Consider the following 20788-nt stretch of genomic DNA (forward strand, 5'->3'; position numbering starts at 1 on the left):
TGTGCCATGAGTCCAAAAGCAGCCGCGTCCTAATGAGCAAAGGAGGGAAATTGCACGTAAACAGGTCTGCCAGGTCCGGAGGGATGTTAGTACCCAGATAGGACAGAGCTGTCGTCGTCCATTTAAAATGAAAGCTAGATCGTAGAGTAGAGAGCAATCGCGGTGGCATCAATATCCCCATCGCTTCCGATTTAGCGAAATTGATCTTTAGGTTAGAGAGTTTCCCGTACACCTCAAATTCTTTGAGCAGGTTAGGTAGGGAGACGCTGGGGTTGGTCAATGAAAAAAGCATATCGTCAGCGTAGGCCGAAATTTTGTGTTGCGAACCTCCCACCACTACACCCTGTATGTCTGGATTTAGTCTAACCATGGCTAAAAAGGGTTCCAGGGATAACGCGAAAAGAAGAGGAGATAGTGGGCAACCCTGCCGCGTCCCGTTGGCGATTGGGAAAGGATCGGACAACATCCCATTAATCTTAACTTGGGCCGTCGGATTAGAGTATACTCCCGATATACGGGCAATCATCCGGTCCCCCACCCCCACGTGTCGGAGCACTGCAAGCATGAACGACCAGCTCACCCGGTCAAAAGCCTTTTCGGCATCTGTATTTAACAGTACGCATGGAGTACCCGTATTTCGCACCACATGAACCAGGTTAAGTATCTTTGTGGTACTATCTCGGGCTTCACGGGAGGGAATAAATCCAACTTGATCTAAATGGACCAGCTGCTGGAGATGGCTCGCCAACCTGGTAGCCAAGATCTTAGTGTAAATTTTAAGATCGATATTCAGGAGAGAGATCGGTCTGTAACTACCGCAGGATGCCGGGTCCTTCCCCTCTTTATGAATCACCGAGATATGAGCAGCTAAAGAATCTCTAGTGAACTCCCCGCCCGATCCTATGGTGTTAAAAAACTTGAGCATAGGTTGCTCTAGCAGATCCAGTAGTCTTTTGTAGTATTGCAGGGTATAGCCATCCGGACCCGGAGCTTTCCCTGGCTTCATCGTCCCTATAGCTCTGTGGATTTCCGTCAAAGTAATGGGGGATTCCAACTCCTCCCTCACCACTGGTGACAAAGAAGGCATTTGGGACTTCGCAATGTATTCGGATAAGGCTGATGGAGGGGGAGGTTGCGTCCGCAGATTGTACAGGTCTGAATAAAAATTCTTAAACTCCCGGGTAATGTGTATGGGCAAATGGATCTTCCGACCCCCCGTCGCCATGATATGAGGAATATATGTCAGAAGTCTACGTTCCCGGACTAGCCTTGCCAGTAGTTTCCCGCATTTGTCACCCGACTCGTAAACCATCTTGCGGCAAGTTTGAATTGCGGCTTTAGCTCTATAATGAAGTATATCCGTAATTTGTTTCCTGACGGTCATGAGGTCGTTTTCAGAGGACTGTGTGGGTGCGTGTTTGTGCCTGGCCTCCGTCACGTGTAGCTGTTCCAGAAGTTGGCTTAGCTGTTTGGTGCGTTCACGTTTTACCCGCGCCCCATGTTTAATAAGAACCCCGCGCACTACCGCCTTGTGAGCCTCCCAGAGGACGCCCGGAGCACAGTCCGGGAGATCATTTTCCTGGAAATAACAACGTAAAGTCTTAGTAACCTCATCTAGAACTTCTGGAGTTTGTAGAAGACTTTCGTTTAGGCGCCAGAATCTATGCGTCAGGCATGATACATCAGATAGTCTGTAAGTGAGGAAGATCGGCGCATGGTCTGACCACGTCCTATCTCCAATAGATGAGCGCTCAACCGCGTGTAATTGGGAGTGGGGGATCAGAAAGTAATCAATTCTGGTATAGAGTTTGTGCATGGAGGAGTAAAACGAGTAGTCACGTTCGCCAGAATGTTGGAGCCTCCAAACATCAACAAGTTGTGAGTCGTGCAGCGTCTTCGCAATGCGTTTAAGCTGAGCAATCGGCATAGAGGACCTACCAGTCGAGGTGTCAACAGATGGGATCAACGGGACATTAAAATCACCCCCAAGCACCAACTGCCCCACTTTAAATTCCTGTAACTTATCCATGGTCCTCTCAAGAAAAGTGGCTTGAAGTTCGTTAGGGGCGTATATAGCCGCCAGGGTCACCTGTACTTGGCCCAGGAGCCCCTTAAGAAAAACATACCGGCCCGCAGGGTCCAGTAGGGACCCCTGGCAATGCCATGGAATTTTACTAGAGAGGAGTATGGAGACCCCCTTGGACTTAGCTAGCGGGTTGGTCGAGTGATACGTCCACGGATAGTGTCTATTGCGTAAGTAAGGCAGTGCATTTGGTTTAAAGTGCGTCTCCTGAATAAAGGCAATATCAGCATGTAGTCTTTTTAAATCAGCTAGAAGGACGCGGCGTTTTTCGGGCGTATTAAGACCCTTCACATTAAGTGACAAAATATTCACTTTTGACACCGACATTGGCAAACCGAAAAAACCACCAAACCCAGATGAAGAGGGGTGGGGAAAAACGGGGGGGAGGAGTACAGGGGCGAGCAGATGGGGTCAGGGAGAAGAGAGGGAGGCTTCAGGAGGGGTCAGAGGAAGGCAGGGGAAGGGATGAGGACGGGGAAGGGAGTGGGGGGGGGGGGAGGAAAGGAACTAGAAAGGGGTTTAGAGCCGAAAAGGGAAAGGTGAGATGAGGGAGAGGAGAGACACAAAGAGGATCACCCCCAAAACGGGTGTCAAAGTGAACGGAGAGAAGAGAGAGAAAAGAAATAGAGAAGGGGGAGAAAAAGAAAAGGAGAAACAAAGAACCGTATCACGGGAGTGGGCCTACTGCCCTTGTCTCCCTAGAAACCAAATAAAAGCATATAATCCCCCAGGGGGAGCCAATCACACCCCCCAGTGGAATATGCTAGCCTATTGGTGGAGACGAGGCGGACAAGGAACCAGGTAGCCAGCTCCATGAGCTCGTCCCCCACCTCGCATAAGTCACTAGTGCACTATGTATAGCACCTCAAAAATTGGTAACCAAAATATACAAAATAAATATCGAAAGCAAAGAAAAACAGTGCAGGGAAACCATAGCAGAAAACAAAAATACAAAAGGAAAAGAGTAAACGTAATCACACAGCAATGAGCATCACGTCAGGTGAAGGGCCCGGCGGTCGATCCCCCATCCGGGCTGGGTGACCTGAGCCCGCAGTAGACGTACACAGCCAGCCCCTCCCCCGAGCCCCACCACCCCCCGCCCCCAAACATCCCTCACCCCGCAGCAACAGCAGGCGCCGTCCACCGAGTTAGACAGATAGCGGCGCCCCCTGCTGCACATCAAATGGAAAACATAAAAAGGTAAAATGCAGTAAAATAAAAAAGGAAGACACCAGTAAAGACCCCCCCTCCCCACAGAGAGCACTGCAGACATGACCCCGAGCAGCCCAGTGTAAGTAAAAGTCGGCACACGTTCAAATGTAGGAGCAATGAGAAAACCCCCTCACCGCCCGGGCCATCCACCGAAGCAACCTGGCCAGCGTAGCGTCTCAGAAGTATTCGGCCGTAGGGCCCAGGCGTCCTCACAATAGTTAGCAGAAAAACAGGCTGGCACAGAAATGGGGAGTCATCGTATTCGCTACAGAGCGCTACCTCCACAGCGGGGTCTCTATAAGCAGTTCCATCCAACAGTGCTCCAAAGGTAGTGAGAGGGAAGTTTCCTACAGCAGAGGGGTCTACAGCGAGGCAGGCGAAGGTAGACTGGGGCTACAGGGTCCAGCATGTGAGCATCGGATAAACGCCCGTGAGCCGCGGGCAGCTGGTTGCACGCGAGCTGCGCCCCGTGTCCCGTCGTGAGAAGAGGAGTCTCCGCATGAGGCTCAGTCCCCTATACAGGTAGTCCACGGGACAGCTCCATAAGCGGCTCCGGGAGCAGGGGGGGGGGAAAGTCCGGCATAAAACAAGGAGGAAACTGAGGGGGGTGTCAGCCGCTCAAACCCCAGTCAAAACTCAGGGCGATGGGAAGACCCAAATATAGCAGCGTTGGCAGCAGCGGCGGCAAGAGGGGAGGGGGGGGAAGCGGAGGACAGGAGGGCGGAAAGCAGAAGGTACCTCATAGCTCACGGGAGTCCTCTCCCGAGGACGCTCTGGGTCGTCGACGGCTCCTCTGCTGTCTCGGTGGTAGGTCTCCCCGCCGTCCCCGTCTCGGATCTTGACTCTGCGGATGGGGCAAAGGTGCTAGCCAGTTCGGGACTGTGATAGGGTCCACATCAAGAAAGAGGAACAGCGCAGGTAGGGAATCCATGGTACGGAGAGTAAAAAATCTCTGGTCCTTCCTAAAGGTAACAGACAGTGGGTAGCCCCAGCGGTACGTAGCTCCACTATGGCGTGCCAGTTCCAGCAGGGGCTTCATGAGAGCACGCCGTTGAAGGGTGGCCCGAGAAATGTCTGGTAAGATCCGCACTTCTGCCCCGTCAAACTCCAAGGTAGGGGCTTCCCAGGACTTCCTTAAAACTTCCTCCTTGAGGTTGTAATGGTGCAGCCTGCAGACAACGTCCCTCGGCCTAGCTAAATCCGTGGATCTGGGGCCCAGAGCGCGGTGCACCCTATCAAATTCCAGACGAGGCGGCAACTCCACTCCCGGGATAGTGCGGAAGATCGCGGCGACAGTGTCTGCGAGATCCTCTGTGCCTGTGGCCTCTGGTAGCCCCCGCAGCCGCAGATTGTTCCTACGGCTGCGGTCTTCCATTTCCTCTAATCGCAGCTGTTGGGAGAGCAGCATGTCTTTATGGACCTCATGTGTGGCCTCCATTGCAGCCACTCGCTGTTCCAGGGCCGTCAGGGAATGCTCGCCGCCAGAGACCCTAGCTGTCAGGTCTTTCACCTCCTCCTTGACGAGGGCCATTTCCCTACGGTGAGTAGTCTCCACTTTGTCAATCAAGGCGGCAATGTCCGCCTTCGTGGGGAGCGCTCGTAAGAGCAGGCGGAGCTCCGCATCCACCGGCTGCGACTGCCGGGGAGTCTCCATAGCATCCGGGATAGTACTGTGAGTCGGCACCGGTGTATCCAGGTACTTCGCAGGCAGGGAAGTCTGGGAAGCCTCCGAATCGAGGTCCGGTGAGGAGCAAACACCTCGATCAGTGTCCACGTGGTCCGGCGCGGCCGCCATGTCAGGCCCCGATGAGCGGTGCTGGGAAAGTTGAAAGAGCTTCCCAATATCACCCGAGTGTGATGCGGGTGTCGACGGACGGGTAGTTTTACTTTGCCTCTGCATGGCCTTCTTTTTTGAGGTGGGCATAGTGCGGTTTAACAGGTATGTGCAGCTTACAAGGTGAGAGACGGCCGGGAGCTCAAGCGATGCACGTCTCTATCCCTCCATGTCCAGGCCACGCCCCCGGCCTCTATTTTTCTCCATGTTTTCATGCAGACCAAGCCGTCCAGGAAAAGTGACATTAATGCCCTGTACACACGGTCGGAAATTCCAACGGAAAATGTCTAATCAGATTATATTGTCGGAAAATCCGATCATGTGTGGGCTCTATCGGACTTTTTCTGTCGGAAATTCAGACGGAAAAAATTTGAGAGCAGGATCTAAAATTTTTCAGACAAAAAAATCCGATCTGACTTTTTCCGATCGTTTGTAGAGAATTCCAACGCATGCTCAAATCAAATTACGAGACCAAAGCTATTGGCTACTAGCCTCTACGTAGTTCCATCGTAACTGTTGGCTTAGACCCCTTTCACACTGCGGGCGCTTTGCAGGCGCTACAGTGCTAAAAATAGCGCCTGCAAAGCACCCTGAAAGAGCCGCTGCTGCTGTGTCTCCAATCTCAAAGCCCCGAGGTCTTTCACACTGGAGCGGTGCGCTGGCAGGACACTAAAAAAATCCTGCTAGCAGCATCTTTGGAGCGGTGAGGGAGCAGTGTGTATACCGCTCCTGCCCATTGAAATCAATGGGCATCATGGCTATACCTCTGCAGCAGCAATTTGCGAGTGGTTTTAACCCTTTCTCGGTTGCTAGCAGGGGGGTAAAAGTGGCCCGCTAGCATCCGAATAGCGGGTGGCGAAATTGACGGTAAAGCGCCTCTAAAAATAGAGGCGCTTTACCGCCGACGCACCCACCGCCTTAACCCCCCTAGCGGTAATCCAGAGTCTGGCTCGGGTTGGGAATTTACTAGCAGGAACGGTAACCCCGAGGCAGACTCGGGATGGCTTCGCTGGATGCAGGGGAGGACACAGTGAGACTTACTTACCTTGTCCCCTGGATCCAGCGATGTCCCCCGCGCTGTGTGATCGAGTTGTCCTCCGCTTGATTCACAGTGCCGAATGCCGCCGAGCTCCGTTCCCTGCGGCGTTACGGTGCACGGGAGCGGAGAACGGCGCCAAATTAAAAAAAGTAAAAAGACACAAAACACACACAGCACTGTAATCTTACAAATTACAGTACTGTATTAAAAAATGACACACCCCCTTTGTCCCTAGTGGTCTGTGCAGTGCCCTGCATGCACTTTTATATTATAAATACAGTTTTTTCTGCCTGGAATTTGGAGATTGTCCATAGCAACCAGAAACTGTCCCTTTTTCAGTGTTTTAGGATTTGATTACATTATTGAATAATTTTTATTATTCTTTATTATATTATAAACTTTATCATACCCGGGATGTCTGCTAGACTCTGGTTTGAAGAGATTTAAGAGCGTTATTCCTAAGAATTACAGGTCTACAAAATAAAATGCCAGATTTCCATGCAAAATAATTGTACCCCTTTCAGCACCTAAAACCAGACTGAATCATACCGCCAGGGAGGTTAAGGCCCCTTTCACACTGAGCACTCTTCTAAACTGCCAGTAAAACACTGAATGCTTTTGAAGGGCTTTCTATTAATTTCAATGGAGAGGGGCGTTTTTTCACGGCCCTTGCAGCGCACTGCCCCAGTGTGTAAGCATTCATTGATTTTAATTGAAATAATATTTAGCATTTCAGGCGCTTTTTTTAGCGTGAAAGCGCCCGAAAAGCTCCTCAGTGTGAAAGAGGCCTAATAGTGATTGCATGCAGACAAAGATAGCCACTGTTTGGGCATTCTGACAGCAGCTGGTGTCAGCGGTCAGATTATAATAGCTGTCAGGGGAGATTCGTCCATCCACACTGTTTAGCCTGCATGGAGGAAACTATTTGATTTCTTTTATTCCGCTTGCAGGCTGAACAAAAGAAATCTTTAAGACCCCTTTCACACCACACCGCTGATAGCGTGCGCGGTAAAACGCCGCTATTTTAGCGGCGTTTTACCGCCGGATTTGCACCGAATTTCGGCCGCTAGCGGGGCGCCTTTACCCCCCACTAGCGGCCGAGAAAGGGTTATTACAGCGCTGCCCCACTGATTTCAATGGGGAGCAGCGTGGAGGAGCGGTAAACACACCGCTCCTTCACCGCTCCAAAGAAGCTGCTGGCAGGACTATTCCCTGACGTCCTGCCAGCGCACCGCTGTAGTGTGAAAGCCCGAGGTCCTTTTACACTACAGACAATGGTGCAGCTTCTTTAGGGCGTTTTGCAGGCGCTATTTCTAACGCTATAGCGCCTGCAAAACACCCTGGTGTGAAAGGGGTGTAAGTGTATGACCAGCTTATAGAAAGTATTATTTTATAAGCGGTAAGAACATGCTGAGCTTCGGTTTAATAAAAGTATTTATGAGCATGACTGCAAAGCCAACATGGTAAACTGTAGGACACCCTCCATTGGTGATATTTTGTTAACGTAAAGTCATCAAGAGGGAAAAAGAGAGCAAAAAAAAGAAGTAGAGATGCTACTGCCACCATGGGAGAGTTCCCATAAAAGTTATGTGTACATCTTTCCTTCTAAGGATTTGGGGACATAACAAAACCCATCACCTACCGCTACATGTGTTTTTGTAGGTAAGCAGAACCCATATTCTTTCTATATATTCTAGGCATTATATGGTGCCAGATACTTCAAAACAAACTGGAGGATGCAGAACAACAGCTGGATTTTCTGCGTGAGGTGCAGCAATCACTAGGAAGATCAAAGGTAAATAAAAAAAACATATTACTGCCCACTTTTGTTTACCACGGCTATTCAATAGTAAATAAATGAAGCAAGGAGTAACCTTAGGCCCCTTTCACACTGGGGTGGGAGTGGCGTCGGTGGTAAAGCGGCGCTATTTTTAGCGCCGCTTTACCGTCGTTTTAGCAGCGGTATGCGGCCGCTAGCGGGGCAGTTTTAACCCCCACTAGTGGCCGAAAAAGGGTTAAAACCACCCGCTTTGCCGGCGGTATAGCCGCGCTGCCCCATTGATTTCAATGGGTAGCAGCGGTGAATACACCACTCCTTCTCCGCTCCAAAGATGCGGCTAGGAGGACTTTTTTTTACCATCCTGCTAGCGCACCGCTCCAGTGTGAAAGCCCTTCGGCTTTTACACTGGAGTGAAAGGGGCCAGATTTTTTCAGGCGCTATACAGGCACTATTTTTAGTGCTGTAGCACCTGAAAAATGCCCCAGTGTGAAAGGGGCCTTAGCGTTGCAATGACTTTTGGTTTAGTATACATGGGCTGCAGACTCTGTGACTGGTCAAACACAGCATGCTGTCATGTACTTGCAGGGGAAAAGGCTTCCACCTGAGATCAGTCTGAGGGCAGTTTGCAATGTGTTTGTGTTTCATTAACATGGACTTACATAGAGGAAAAAAAAAAAGGAAAGCAACACCATGCATGCCAAAAGCAGCTATGAACACAAGTGTGCACTCCTCCAGAAGCATATGCCTGTAGATCAGGGATATGCAATTAGTGGACCTCCAGCTGTTGCAGAACTACCCAGGAGGCATTGCAAGATTCTGACAGTCACAACCATGACACCCAGAGACAGAGGCATGATGGGACTTGTAGTTTTGCAACAGCCGGCGGCCCGCTATTTGCATATCCCTGCTGTATATACTAGTCCCAAGGATGAATAATAATCACATTTAATATTTAGGGCTCGTTCCCAGAAGGCATGGGCTTAAAGGTGCAGTGATGTGTTGTTTTTGAAGGACTGCCTTTAAAATGACTTGAATGGGAAACTGTATGTCTGTCCACCCAAAATGCAGCATGTTGGACTTCACTGCAATTTACTGGAATGCATTGACGGGAACAGATGATATGCATGTATTTTTCTCTCTGCTCTATCGATTCACGCAAGCCGTTCAATTTCAGATCCTCCTCTTTCTCCATGGGGATTGCTTTAGATTACACTTTAAAGCTGTACATGGGACTTCTCTCGAAATCTAGACTAAAACCAGCCCACTTCCAGTGCCCCAGAGGGGTTCTAGCACTTGACAGTTAATTGATAACAGGTAAAGTTTAGTGCTTTATGAATATGGGGATAAATATTGTAGGCCTATGTACAGCTTGGGGCTAGTATACAGTGGGCTTCACATGGAAACAGAAATGAAAGAAGACATATACAGTGCCTTGAAAAAGTATTCATACTCCTTGAAATTTTCCATATTTTGTCATGTTTCAACCAAAAACTTAATTTTATTGGGAGTTTATGTAATAGACCAACACAAAGTGGCACATAATTGTGAAATGGAAGGAAAATGATAAGTGGTTTTTAATATTTTCATTTTTTTTTACAAATAAATATGTGAAAAGTGTGGCGTGCAATTGTACTCAGCCCCTTTACTCTGATACCCTTAACTAATATCTAGTGGAACCAATTGCCACGTAATTAGTAAATAGAGTCCACATTAATCTCAGTATAAATACAGTTGTTCTGTGAAGCCCTCAGTAGTTTGTCAGAGAACGTTAGTTAACAAACAGCATCAGGAAGGCCAAGGGACACACCAGGTCAGGGATAAAGTGATGGAGAAGTTTAAAGCAGGGTTAGGTTATAAAAAAATATCCCAAGCTTAGAACATCTCATGGAGCACTGTTCAATCCATCATCCAAAAATGTAGAGTATAGGACAACTGCAAACCTACCAAGACATGGCCATCCACCTAAACTGACAGGCTGGGCAATGAGAGCATTAATCAGAGAAGCAGCCACGAGGCCCATGGTAACTCTGGAGGAGCTGCAGAGATCCACAGCTCAGGTGGGAGAATCTGTCCACAGGACACCTATTAGTCATGCACTCTACAAATCTGGCCTTTATGGAAGAATGGCAAAAAGAAAGCCATTGTTGAACTAAAGCCATAAGAAGTTCCTTTTGCAGTTTGCGAGAAGCCATGTGGGGGACACAGCAAATATGTAGAAGAAGGTGCTCTGGTCAGATGAGACCAAAATGTAACTTTTTGGCCTAAAAGCAAAACTCTTTGTGGTGGAAAACTAACATATCACATCACCCTGAACACACCATCCCCACCGTGAAACATGGCGGTGGCAGAATTAAGTTGTGGGGAAGCTTTTCTTCAGCAGGGACAGGAAAGTTGGTCAGAGTTGATGGGAAGATGGATGGAGCCAAATACAGAGCAATCTTAGTAGAAAACCTGTTAGCTTCTGCAAAAGACTTGAGACTTGGGAGAAGGTTCACCTTCCAGCAGGACAACGACCCTAAACATAAAGCCAGACCTACAATGGAATGTTTTAGATCAAAGCATATTCATTAGTTAGAATGGCCCAGTCAAAGTCCAGACCTAATTCCAATTAAGAATCTGTGGCAAGACTTGAAAATTGCTGTTCCAAGACGCTCTCCATCCAATCTCACAGAGCTTGAGCTATTTTACAAAGAAAAATGGGCCAAAATTTCACTCTCTAGATATGCAAAGCTGGCAGAGACATCCCCAAAAAGACTTGCAGCTGTAATTGCAGCGGAAGGTGGTTCTACAAAGTATTGACTCAGGGGCTGAATACAAATGCACCTCACACTTTTCACATATTTATTTGTAAAAAATGTTGAAAACCATTTACCATTTTCCTTCAACTTCACAATTACAGGCAGTCCCCAAGTTACGAACAGGTTAGGGACTGCCTGTTTGTTCTTAAGTCAGATTTGTTCATAATTGGGACGCACATGCGCAAAACGGCGTCTTCCGAAGTTTTCTACTGTTTTCTGTTGTTTCCGATGTCGTTTTCCGCTGTTTTCCAACGTCGTTTTCCCGATGTTTTCCAATGTGCCCGCCGGCGCCGCCTGCCATTCATAAGTAGGAGTTGTGCGCAAGTTGGAGGTTCATAACTCAGGAACCTCCTGTATGTGCCACTTTGTGTTGGTCTATCACATAAAATCCCAATAAAATACATTTACGTTTTTGGTTGTAACATGACAAAATGTGGAAAATTTCAAAGGGTATGAATACTTTTTCAAGGCACTGTAGTTCTGATGGCAATACAGGTAGTTGCAGGTATGGTCTACACTTTATAAACAGAAAAGTCAGAGCTACTACCCATACACCACATAGATAGCAGAGCTCCCAGGTGCTCGATCCACAGTCACTGGCTGAGTACAGTAATGTAGAAAAATGTATCCGCACTCCGGTTGTTGCTCTTAAAATTTCTATATTTTAATGAATAGCCACAGTGAACAAACACAGATTAAGTCAGTTTCAACCTATAAGGCCTTAGTCATAACCAGATTACAGACATAAAACTTTGAAATAAATAGTAGCTCTACAGATCACAGGCTCCACCCATTGATTATCTTAATTGACAGCAGGCAATGGTCTACACTTTAGCACTGCTTTTTCCTTAGAAATATTTTAGACGTGGTCAACTTAACACACTGACTGTTAAGCCCCATACACACTATCAGATTTTCTGCAGATTTTTTCCTTCAGATTTACCAAAACCATATAATATGAGGTCAAACCTTAGGAGTTTCAATTTGTATGCAATCAGGCAGGCCCTTGCACTACATGGTTTTGGTAAATCTGAAGGGAAAAATCTGCAGAAAATCTGAGTGTGTATGGGGCTTTACAGGTGAATGTTGTACCCTTGAAGTGCACTCCTCATTGGAGATTTATAGGTGATGCAATCGTACATTTTCCTTCTGAAAATGATAGTTGCCTGACTTTTATACTAACCTTTTGGCTTCAATAATGCAATTTTTATGGCCTGAATAAAGTATAGAGACCTGAATATTTGTTCTAGGCCAGTGATTCACAGTATTGAAACAGTAATGAAGGCCAAGAATCCAGCATTTTCAGATGAAGAGGTCAGTTCGGTAGCTTCCTACACTGCAAAAGTGTAGAGAACTTGAGTAAAATCTTTTCTGGGAACCACAATTTCTGTGTACAGCAGCCCATAGAAATCAATTACAGGATGCAGCTGTACATTGGAATACATTGATACCTGGGTAAAGACATTCACGGATGTACAACCCTAGACACAAGCGCCTTGAGGCGATTCAGTTCGCGTTGTGCGCTATACAAATATCTCATTCATTCATTCATTCATTCACAAAATGTTTGGATGTTTGTGCATGTGTTTTTGCAAATATCGACACACACCTGTGTATAGCTAGCAACCTGTAATTGTTTTCTATGGGTGGCTCCATGGCAGTTGTGGCTTCTGGGGAAAATTTTCCGCAATTTCAGTATGTTCTTGCACATTGTACAGCCCCTTTGTTGGTGCATTAGCCCTTTAAGCTGCTGAACCATTTAACATTTGGCAGGAGTAGCTGTGTTCTGTGTCACATATTGTAGACTTTTTAAGCAAGCAGTTGTAGTTACTGCTGTATACCTAAGGCCCCTTTCACACGGGGCGGATCAGTAATGATCCGCCCCGTGATGATCCGCTCGCTCAGAGGGGATCGCTCTGTTGTCCCCGCTGAGCCAGCGGTGGACAGGGCGGTCTCTGCACACTGTGCAGGGACCGCCCTGTCAGCTCTCCGCTCTCTTCTATGGGGATCGGATGAGCACGGACCGTCTGTCTGTGTTCATCCGATCCGTTCTGCAGACTGATAGAAAAATAGGATTTTCCTCCGTCTGCAGAATCGGACAATTGCGGAGGCGGACAATAGCGGGGGTCTGCGGATGTTCATAGGGATGCATGTATGTCCGTATTTCATCCGCAAACGGATGGATGAAATAAGGACATACGGTCCGCATGTGTGAAAGGGGCCTAAAACCATAGCTCCCAACTGTCCCTGATTTTGAGGGACTGTCCCTGATTTGTAGCAATGTCCCTCTGTCCCTCATTCCTCCCCATTTGTCCCTCATTTTGGTCTGATCTATATAGATGTATATAAAATGCACTTTTTATCTATCAAATTTTTTTTCCCAGTGCTAAACCTTTCATCTGAATTCTAAATTGCTGCATTTGTAAATTCCAAAAGCTAGTATAAAAAAAAAAGCTAGTATAAAGGAATAGTAGTGGTAAAAAAGCATTTGTGGGTTTAATCAATCTTGATTTTTTTTGTACAATTCTCCTTTAAGGGGGTGTGTCCTATACCTGCATACTTTTGCAGATAGGTGTCCCTCTCAAAAAGTTGGGAGGTATGTAAGACTGTACCAGTGGTTACAGCTAATAAAGTATGTGCTCCTTTTTGCAGGAATTATGCTATGTGGAAGCCCTCCTTGCATCCAAGAATGGAAGAGAAGAGAAGATTATATTAGACCATCTGAGAGAAGCATTGGACATGCACTTTACCACATTAAACAGTCTTCCCCTGGGGGTGGAATACTTAGAAAAATTGGACCCGACTTTTATTGTTGATGTTGTGAAAAAGTACTTGGAATTTTGTCCAGCGCAGGTAAAAGTTGCTTTTACAGAATTTCATCACTATTTGTAATGGAAATCACAAGATTTGTCTAGTTCTAATTATTCCCCACTCCCCCAATTTTCTACTGTTGGGGCAAAATAAATACAGAGACATATGCAGTACATGTCAGCATGTGTTATTCCTTTACAGACCCTGCAAGTACAGAATACCTGTTGATCTGGCTAGAAATACACATTGTTACTAATTTCCTGAAAACACAGAGCCTTTACTAAAGAGAAATAAGTACAGTAACACCTTGTATTGCGAGCATAATTTGTTCCAGAAACATGCTTGTAATCCAAAGCACTTGTATATCAAAGCAAATTTCCCCATAAGAAATAATGGAAACTCAGATGATTCGTTCCACAACCATTTATTCATAGGTCTTTCAGTTTATAGTCCATTTAAAAAGATTATAGCAATGTAATGGGTTGGGTAACCATAAAATGTCCATCCACAAATGGAAGCCTCCACAAGGGGATTAGAAGCAAAATCCATCAGGAGCTACATAGTATAAAAAGAGAAAAAAGAGAAGAGAGGCGCCTCTAAGTGTAGCACTATGGTTACATTTAATGAAGGTACAACATTTAGCAATTCACATGGTTGATGATTTAAACCGGCACATCTAAGTATGCAGGCATCCGGGGTAAAGCTGTCCACATAGACCGTCCTCCTCATCGTCGGCTCTCACCTCTGTCAATCTGCAATCGTGACCGGGAAGACTACCCTGTAGTAGAGAGATCTGAAAGCGAGGCTTGAAGAGCTTGTGGAGCGCAGCGTGGAAGGGATGATGTCGATGGCTGTGCAAAGGATGATGAGTTGGGAGGATGTGAGTTGCTAAATGTTGTACCTTCAATAAATGTAAACCATATTGCTACACTTAGGCCGCGTACACACGGGCGGACTATCCGTCCAACTAAGTCCGTCAGACAATCCGACAGACAGTCCGTCCTACTTTTGAATGAACGGACTTGACCACACACGACGAACAGACAGTCCGCTGAAAGCTTGCGCGATGACGTGTACAGCACGTACGACGGGACTAGAAAATACGACGTCCAATACACTGCAATGCAACCTTCGGCCGTGTAAATCCTTTCTGAGCATGCGCCATACTTAGTCCGTCCAACTTGCCTACTCACGAGCGGACTGTCCGCTGAAACCAAGTTTGGACGGACAATATTACGGAAATTCCGAAAGACTTAGGCCGCGTACACACGGGCGGATTGTCTGCCCAACTAAGTTCGTCAGACAATCCGACAGACAGTCCGTTCAACTTTTGAATGAACGGACTTGACCACACACGATGAACAGACAGTCCGCTGAAAACTTGCGCGATGACGTGTACAGCACGTACGACGGGACTAGAAATACGACGTCCAATACACTGCAATGCAACCTTCGGCCGTGTAAATCCTTTCTGAGCATGCGCCATACTTAGTCCGTCCAACTTGCCTACACACGAGCGGACTGTCCGCTGAAACCAAGTTTGGACGGACAAAACCAAGTTTGGACGGACAAAATTACGGAAATTCCGAAAGACAAAGTCCGTCAGACTGTCCGCTGAAAAAGTCCGCTGAAGCCCACACACGAGCGGATTGTCCGCAGAAACACGGTTCAGCGGACTAAGTTGGGCAGACAATCCGCCCGTGTGTACGCGGCCTTAGTCCGCCAGACTGTCCGCTGAAAAAGTCCGCTGAAGCCCACACACGAGCGGATTGTCCGACGGAAACACGTTTCAGCGGACCAAGTCCGTCAGACAGTCGCGGCCTTAGAGGCGTCTATACCCAGTTGTGACTTGATGCTACTTGTATATCAAGACTTCGCTTGTATATCAAGTCCAAATTTATGAAAATATTTTGCTTGTCTTGCAAAATGCTCTCAAACCAAAGTTTGGTTTTACTCTAATGATTTCTGTCCTGCCCAGTTGTCTATTGCGGAACTACAGAATATCTTCTCCTCTCCTCTTCTCCACAACCTGAGGGAGCTGCTCTGTAAGTATGTAATTACAAAGGATACATGTATGGAAGATATTAAAACATCAGAAGGACAACTGTACTGCCTGCAGTAGTCCAGCAGAGTACAACTTGCCAACAGAAATGCTCCATTCATTTCTATAGGAAAGTTGTACTGTCCTGGACCACTGCAGGTAGTACAGTTGTCCTTCTGATGTTTTAATATGGCGCAGATGTGCACAACAAAGGTGATGTTTTTTTTCACAAGGAAGGCTGTGCAACATTAGGCAGAGCCACACAGCAAGGATCACTGGACTGAGGATGGAAGGTAGGTATTTGTCCAGGTGGGAAGCACACAGAGGGATAAGGGGGAATATTTTAAGGGACAGTTGTACAAATTGTACTAAAGGTACAGTGGTCCTTTAAAGCACACAAACTATAGAATAAAATGAAAATTGCATATAAGAACTCTAAATAACATTCCCAACGACGTAAGAGTAATTTTACAAGTACAGAAGGTTAAACAGATCAATATTAATACCTCAAAATATGTACTCACTAAATATACTGTACGGTATACTTTATCTCTAATTTAAAATACATTTTATATTCACAAGCTGCTCAAACTTGTATATTTATATCTGTGACTAATAATACTGTTTTTTACATATAGGGTAATGAAAAGTGTTTATCGTGTTTTTTTTGTTTGTTTTTTGCCAAAGAATAACTATATAATTGTCTATTTTTTTGCAGCCTGTATCCCCAGGGCAAACCATATCCCCATTGCTAGAAAAAGCAGCAACCATTCTGTCTCCTGTAATATCAGTAGCCCCGTTTTTACCAGAGCCTCTCTTTTTAAAGTCACAGGTCATTTACTTTACAGGTATGTCACCTTTTTTCTTTCTAAATATATATATATAGACATGCATGTGTTGGGCAAGATTAGTGGGGAAAGATTGGAACCCCTGTTGAGTATTTACTGCTATGCTTTGTGACAATAGTTTCAAAAGGTGAGAGAAAATCTGCAAAATGGACAGAAATAGAACTGCTGATTTTTTTTTTTTCGTTTATTCGTTTTTAATTTTAATTTTAATTTTTTTTCTGTCTGTGTCCCTATTGAAACTTTTCCTTAAAGTGGTTGTAAACCTGGGTCATGAAATCTAAACAAAGCTCGTACAGTATATCTGTAGTGTTTACTAGTTTATCTCCGAATCTCTAAGTGCCGTTTCTTTCTGGTGCTTTGTTCCTCTGTTATTAGCATGTCTTACTTCTGACAAATTTTCCCGACACATGAAATGCAATTTGTGACTGGGAGGGAGCCCAGCATACAGCTTGTCTATTCAGTAACACAGCTCTGTATCCTTCCTTCATGCTGTGTGTGTGTGTGTGGGGGGGGGGGGGTGTCCCTTTCCTCCAATCGGTTCACACACAACAAGAGCTCTAACTGCAGCTCTCCGCCCCCTCCTCTGTGCTCCTTTGCTCCTTGCAGATGAAGATGGATTTCATCACAATTCTGCACTTTTGAAGGGATGTAGAGAAGAGACTGCAGATAAACAAGTAAAACATATGTAGGGGGATTTGTTTCATCTCTGTGTATCACCTGAGGATTGGGTATACTATATGTAAGTGTTTACAACCGCTTTAAGTTCCTCTCTGGTGAAATCATTTTTACTGTGACATATGTTATTTTATAATCCCTTTAACTGAGATCTTAATAGTAGTAGGTGTTCTAACCCTTCTCCACTCCATCCAAAATTAAAAACAAATTATCTGGACTTACACATTAACTGATTGTAGAAAGGAGGTGGGAGGGTGGACAGTACTCTGACCTTGCCAAGCAGAAAAGCTTCCAGGTTGATTGTTGCAGTATGTTTTCATTGAATTTACTACGTGCCATTTTTTAAACTGTCCAAATAAATCTGCCTATCCCACATTAAAAGGGTGTTGACATGAGACAACGCATTCAGATCAGTTTTACGTAAACCCTTATTTTTCTTATACTGGGCAATAAAGTGGGTTGCCTTTGATTGTATGGAGCATACTGAGCCAATATTTATGTTCCTCATTTTATGCCACTGCCTTCTGCTGCCATACAGATATTTTGAAGTATAGGGGAACATGTGATGCTGTTTCTGTTTCTTTACTCCCCACAATGCAGTGATCAATATCTTAGCAGCCAATTGCTAGTCAAAACCTCAGGTGGGCTGACAAAAGATTGGCCGTGTGAATGGAAGATGGTATAGAAATGGAGATGGTGTAGAAAATCTGCACTGCCCCAAATCTTGAAATAAAAATTAATATATAAAGAAAATAGTGAAAGGAATGTATGAAAAAATTACTGAATAAATCAGTAATAAATTATGTGATTTAAGGTGCAAAAAAATAAAAAATTGTGTATATAGCAGTGTGTCAGGTGCTGCAACTTAAATAGCCTGAATAGTCAGCTCATAAATTTGTGGAAAGAAATCAAATTACCCACCTAAAAACACAATAAAGCTGATACTAATTAAATACTGTGTGCATTCAACTCCATATCGTGCTTCAATGATATTAGTGATATTAAACAATCCGGATATAACTTGAAACTTCTGTTGGATCTTTATAGTAAGAGAGGCCGCTTACCAGATCAGGTGGATCTCTATAGAGATCAAACTCGCTCAGCAATGGGTTATTCAGAATGTGAGTATTCCTCCTGGGACTCCTCTAGAGCCGGTATCCCTCTTGATACAGCGAACGGTAATTCTGATGTAATGTTTCTTACACAAACACTGACAGATCCTCCCGTATGATCCTCTACAGTGGAATATGTTTACCAGATAAGAAGAAAAAGAGGCTTCATGGTACAGTATCTCAGTTTAAAAGATTTATTGCAAACTTAAGGCCGCGTACACACGCGGGGACTGTTCGCTCAACTTTGTCCGTCAAACAGTTTCAGCGAACAGTCCGCTCAAAATTAGTATGGACGGACTTGCCCACACACGACGAACGAACAGTTTGCTGAAACCGTGCGCGATGACGTGAACGGCACGTACGACGGGACGGAAAATACGACGTCCCATACACTGCATTACAACTTTCAGCGTGTAAATCCTTTCTGAGCATGCGCGGAACTTAGTTTGACGAACAAGCCTACACACGAGGGGACTGTTCGCTGAAACCAAGTTTCAGCGGACAGTTTTTCGGAATTTCCGAAAAACTTTGTTCAGCAGACTGTTCGCTGAAACTGTCCGCTGAAAGCCCACACACGGGCGGACTGTCCGCCGAAACACTGTTCAGCGGACAAAGTTGGGCGAACAGTCCCCGCGTGTGTACGCGGCTTAAAAGGTACTGACACCCACAAGCAAAAAACGATTTTTGCTCGCCAGTCAGCCTCCATTCCCAGTCGATGCCTTGTATGGGGAAACACGTCGGCTGGAGCACCAGTCTTTGACGTCACCACGCACCAGCTGGCTGGCTTGATCCGCGGCTGTTTCAAATAGTTTTTTGCTTATGGAAATTATTGCAAACCTTTTAAGTTTGCAATAAATCTTTTAAACGGCAATACTGCACCATGAAGCCTCTTTTTCTTCTTATCTGGTAAACATATTCCACTGTGGAGGATCATACGGGAGGCTCTATCAGTGCTTGTGTAAGAAACATTACATCAGAATTACTGTTCGCTGTATCAAAAGGGATACCGGCTCTAGAGGAGTCCCAGGAGGAATACTCACAGGTTGAATGACCCATTGCTGAGCGAGTTTGATCTCTATAATTTGAGATCCACCTGATCCGGTAAGCGGCCTCTCTTACTGTATAGATCCAACAGCCGTTTCAAGTTATATCCAGATTTTTTAATATCACTAATATTATTGAAGCACGATCTGGACTTGACTACACAAAGTACTTAATTTGTATCCGTTTTTTGTTTTTTTTTTGGGTGCGCAATTTGATTTCTTCCCACAAATGTGTGAATGGAAGGCAAGTACATAATCTGTCTGCTTCATACAGAAAAGAGAACCTGTTGTTTTGCCCAGTATAGACAAAGTACAGGTTGACTTTAAAGCAAACATTTGCTTTGCTTATGCTTATCAAAAAAACATTGACCCATATTAAGTGCACCCCATTTGCAGAAAACTTCCCCCCTTGCTAAGAGCACAGGGAATCAGGGGGGGCATGGAACTCACTGCCCTTCCACAATGCTGCTCCAGTATATGTAAACAGTTTGAGTGGCAGCTATTAAAGTAAGCCTCATTGCTTTTCTTCTACATTTGCAACAGCCTGGTTCAGTCTATGGTCAATTCAAACACTACATTCCACATGCCTCTAGTATGACTTTCAGAATCGAATGCCAAAAGACATAAAGCATGTGCATTTTGCAGGGATTGAACATTTTTTCTAGAGTTTATAATTACATTTTTAAACTTTACAAACAAAACAATGAAAACCTTGGTTGCCTTTTGAAATGCATTGCACGCCCCATCCAGTTTTCTCTCCATCTCACTGCAGTGCATTGGTGGGAAGAATCATACATTTAGGTCTTGAAAAGTATTTATCCTGCAGTGGAGAATGCAATAAAATTTCCAAAGGTGTCCCAAAACAGAACAAGCCCTGAACCAACATCACAGACCTGTTTACAGTTTAGCGTTGAGAGCTTTGTTAGCAGTGTGAAAACTTCTGGCAGAAACGTTGCTGACATCTAGTGGTATTTCTTCAAGCTGCAGGCAGGAATTTGTAAAAAGGGGTATGACTGCATGGGGAATAAAAAGAACTGTTTTGTAAGAAAAACACATATTTATCTGATCTGTAAACAGTTACTGTATTGTAAAACCTATAAATGGGACACTGTCTGCTTAGAGTTTATATGCACTTCTTGTGTTTGCATCCATTACCTCTGGGTGCTCATGTGAACTCCCACAGTGCAAAAACATAACAGCCAGGTTAACCTTCATCTGACTGTAGTTGCACCAGTATTAATTTATTAAGCCAGCTATATATAGATTGAAATTTGTATGGTTCAGCAGGGGCCAGCTGCATTCCGATCCTTGTATGGGCATGGAGGTTTTACAGAGGTCGATCTATTAGTTGACTTCTGTAGAACCGCTCTGTTGGGTTTTCCACATTCGATTAGTGCTGCAGGCTATAGCCTGCAATGCTGATCAGTGTATTCTAACAGAATACAATAGCTCAGCAGGGAGGATTCATTGAGTGTGTGGATGGGGGAATCAGGTTCATTTTATTTCGTTCAA

General features: G+C 45.3%; 1 protein-coding gene across 3 annotated transcripts in view; it reads left to right on the forward strand.

Annotated features, from left to right (window-relative positions):
- TTC21A (tetratricopeptide repeat domain 21A) overlaps window positions 1-20788 on the forward strand; it is a 108777-nt gene that overhangs the window by 33056 nt on the left and 54933 nt on the right. For all 3 annotated transcript variants that reach the window (XM_077491212.1, XM_077491213.1, XM_077491214.1), the window contains 3 exons: window positions 7866-7963; window positions 13399-13599; window positions 16317-16446. In XM_077491212.1, coding sequence (XP_077347338.1) covers window positions 7866-7963; window positions 13399-13599; window positions 16317-16446 — 429 coding nt within the window. The remainder of the gene's footprint in view (window positions 1-7865; window positions 7964-13398; window positions 13600-16316; window positions 16447-20788) is intronic.

This window comes from Lithobates pipiens, unplaced genomic scaffold, assembly GCF_037356315.1.
Source record: "Lithobates pipiens isolate NorthernLeopardFrog02 unplaced genomic scaffold, aLitPip1_a1.2 Scaffold_19, whole genome shotgun sequence".
Lineage (NCBI taxonomy): Eukaryota > Metazoa > Chordata > Amphibia > Anura > Ranidae > Lithobates > Lithobates pipiens.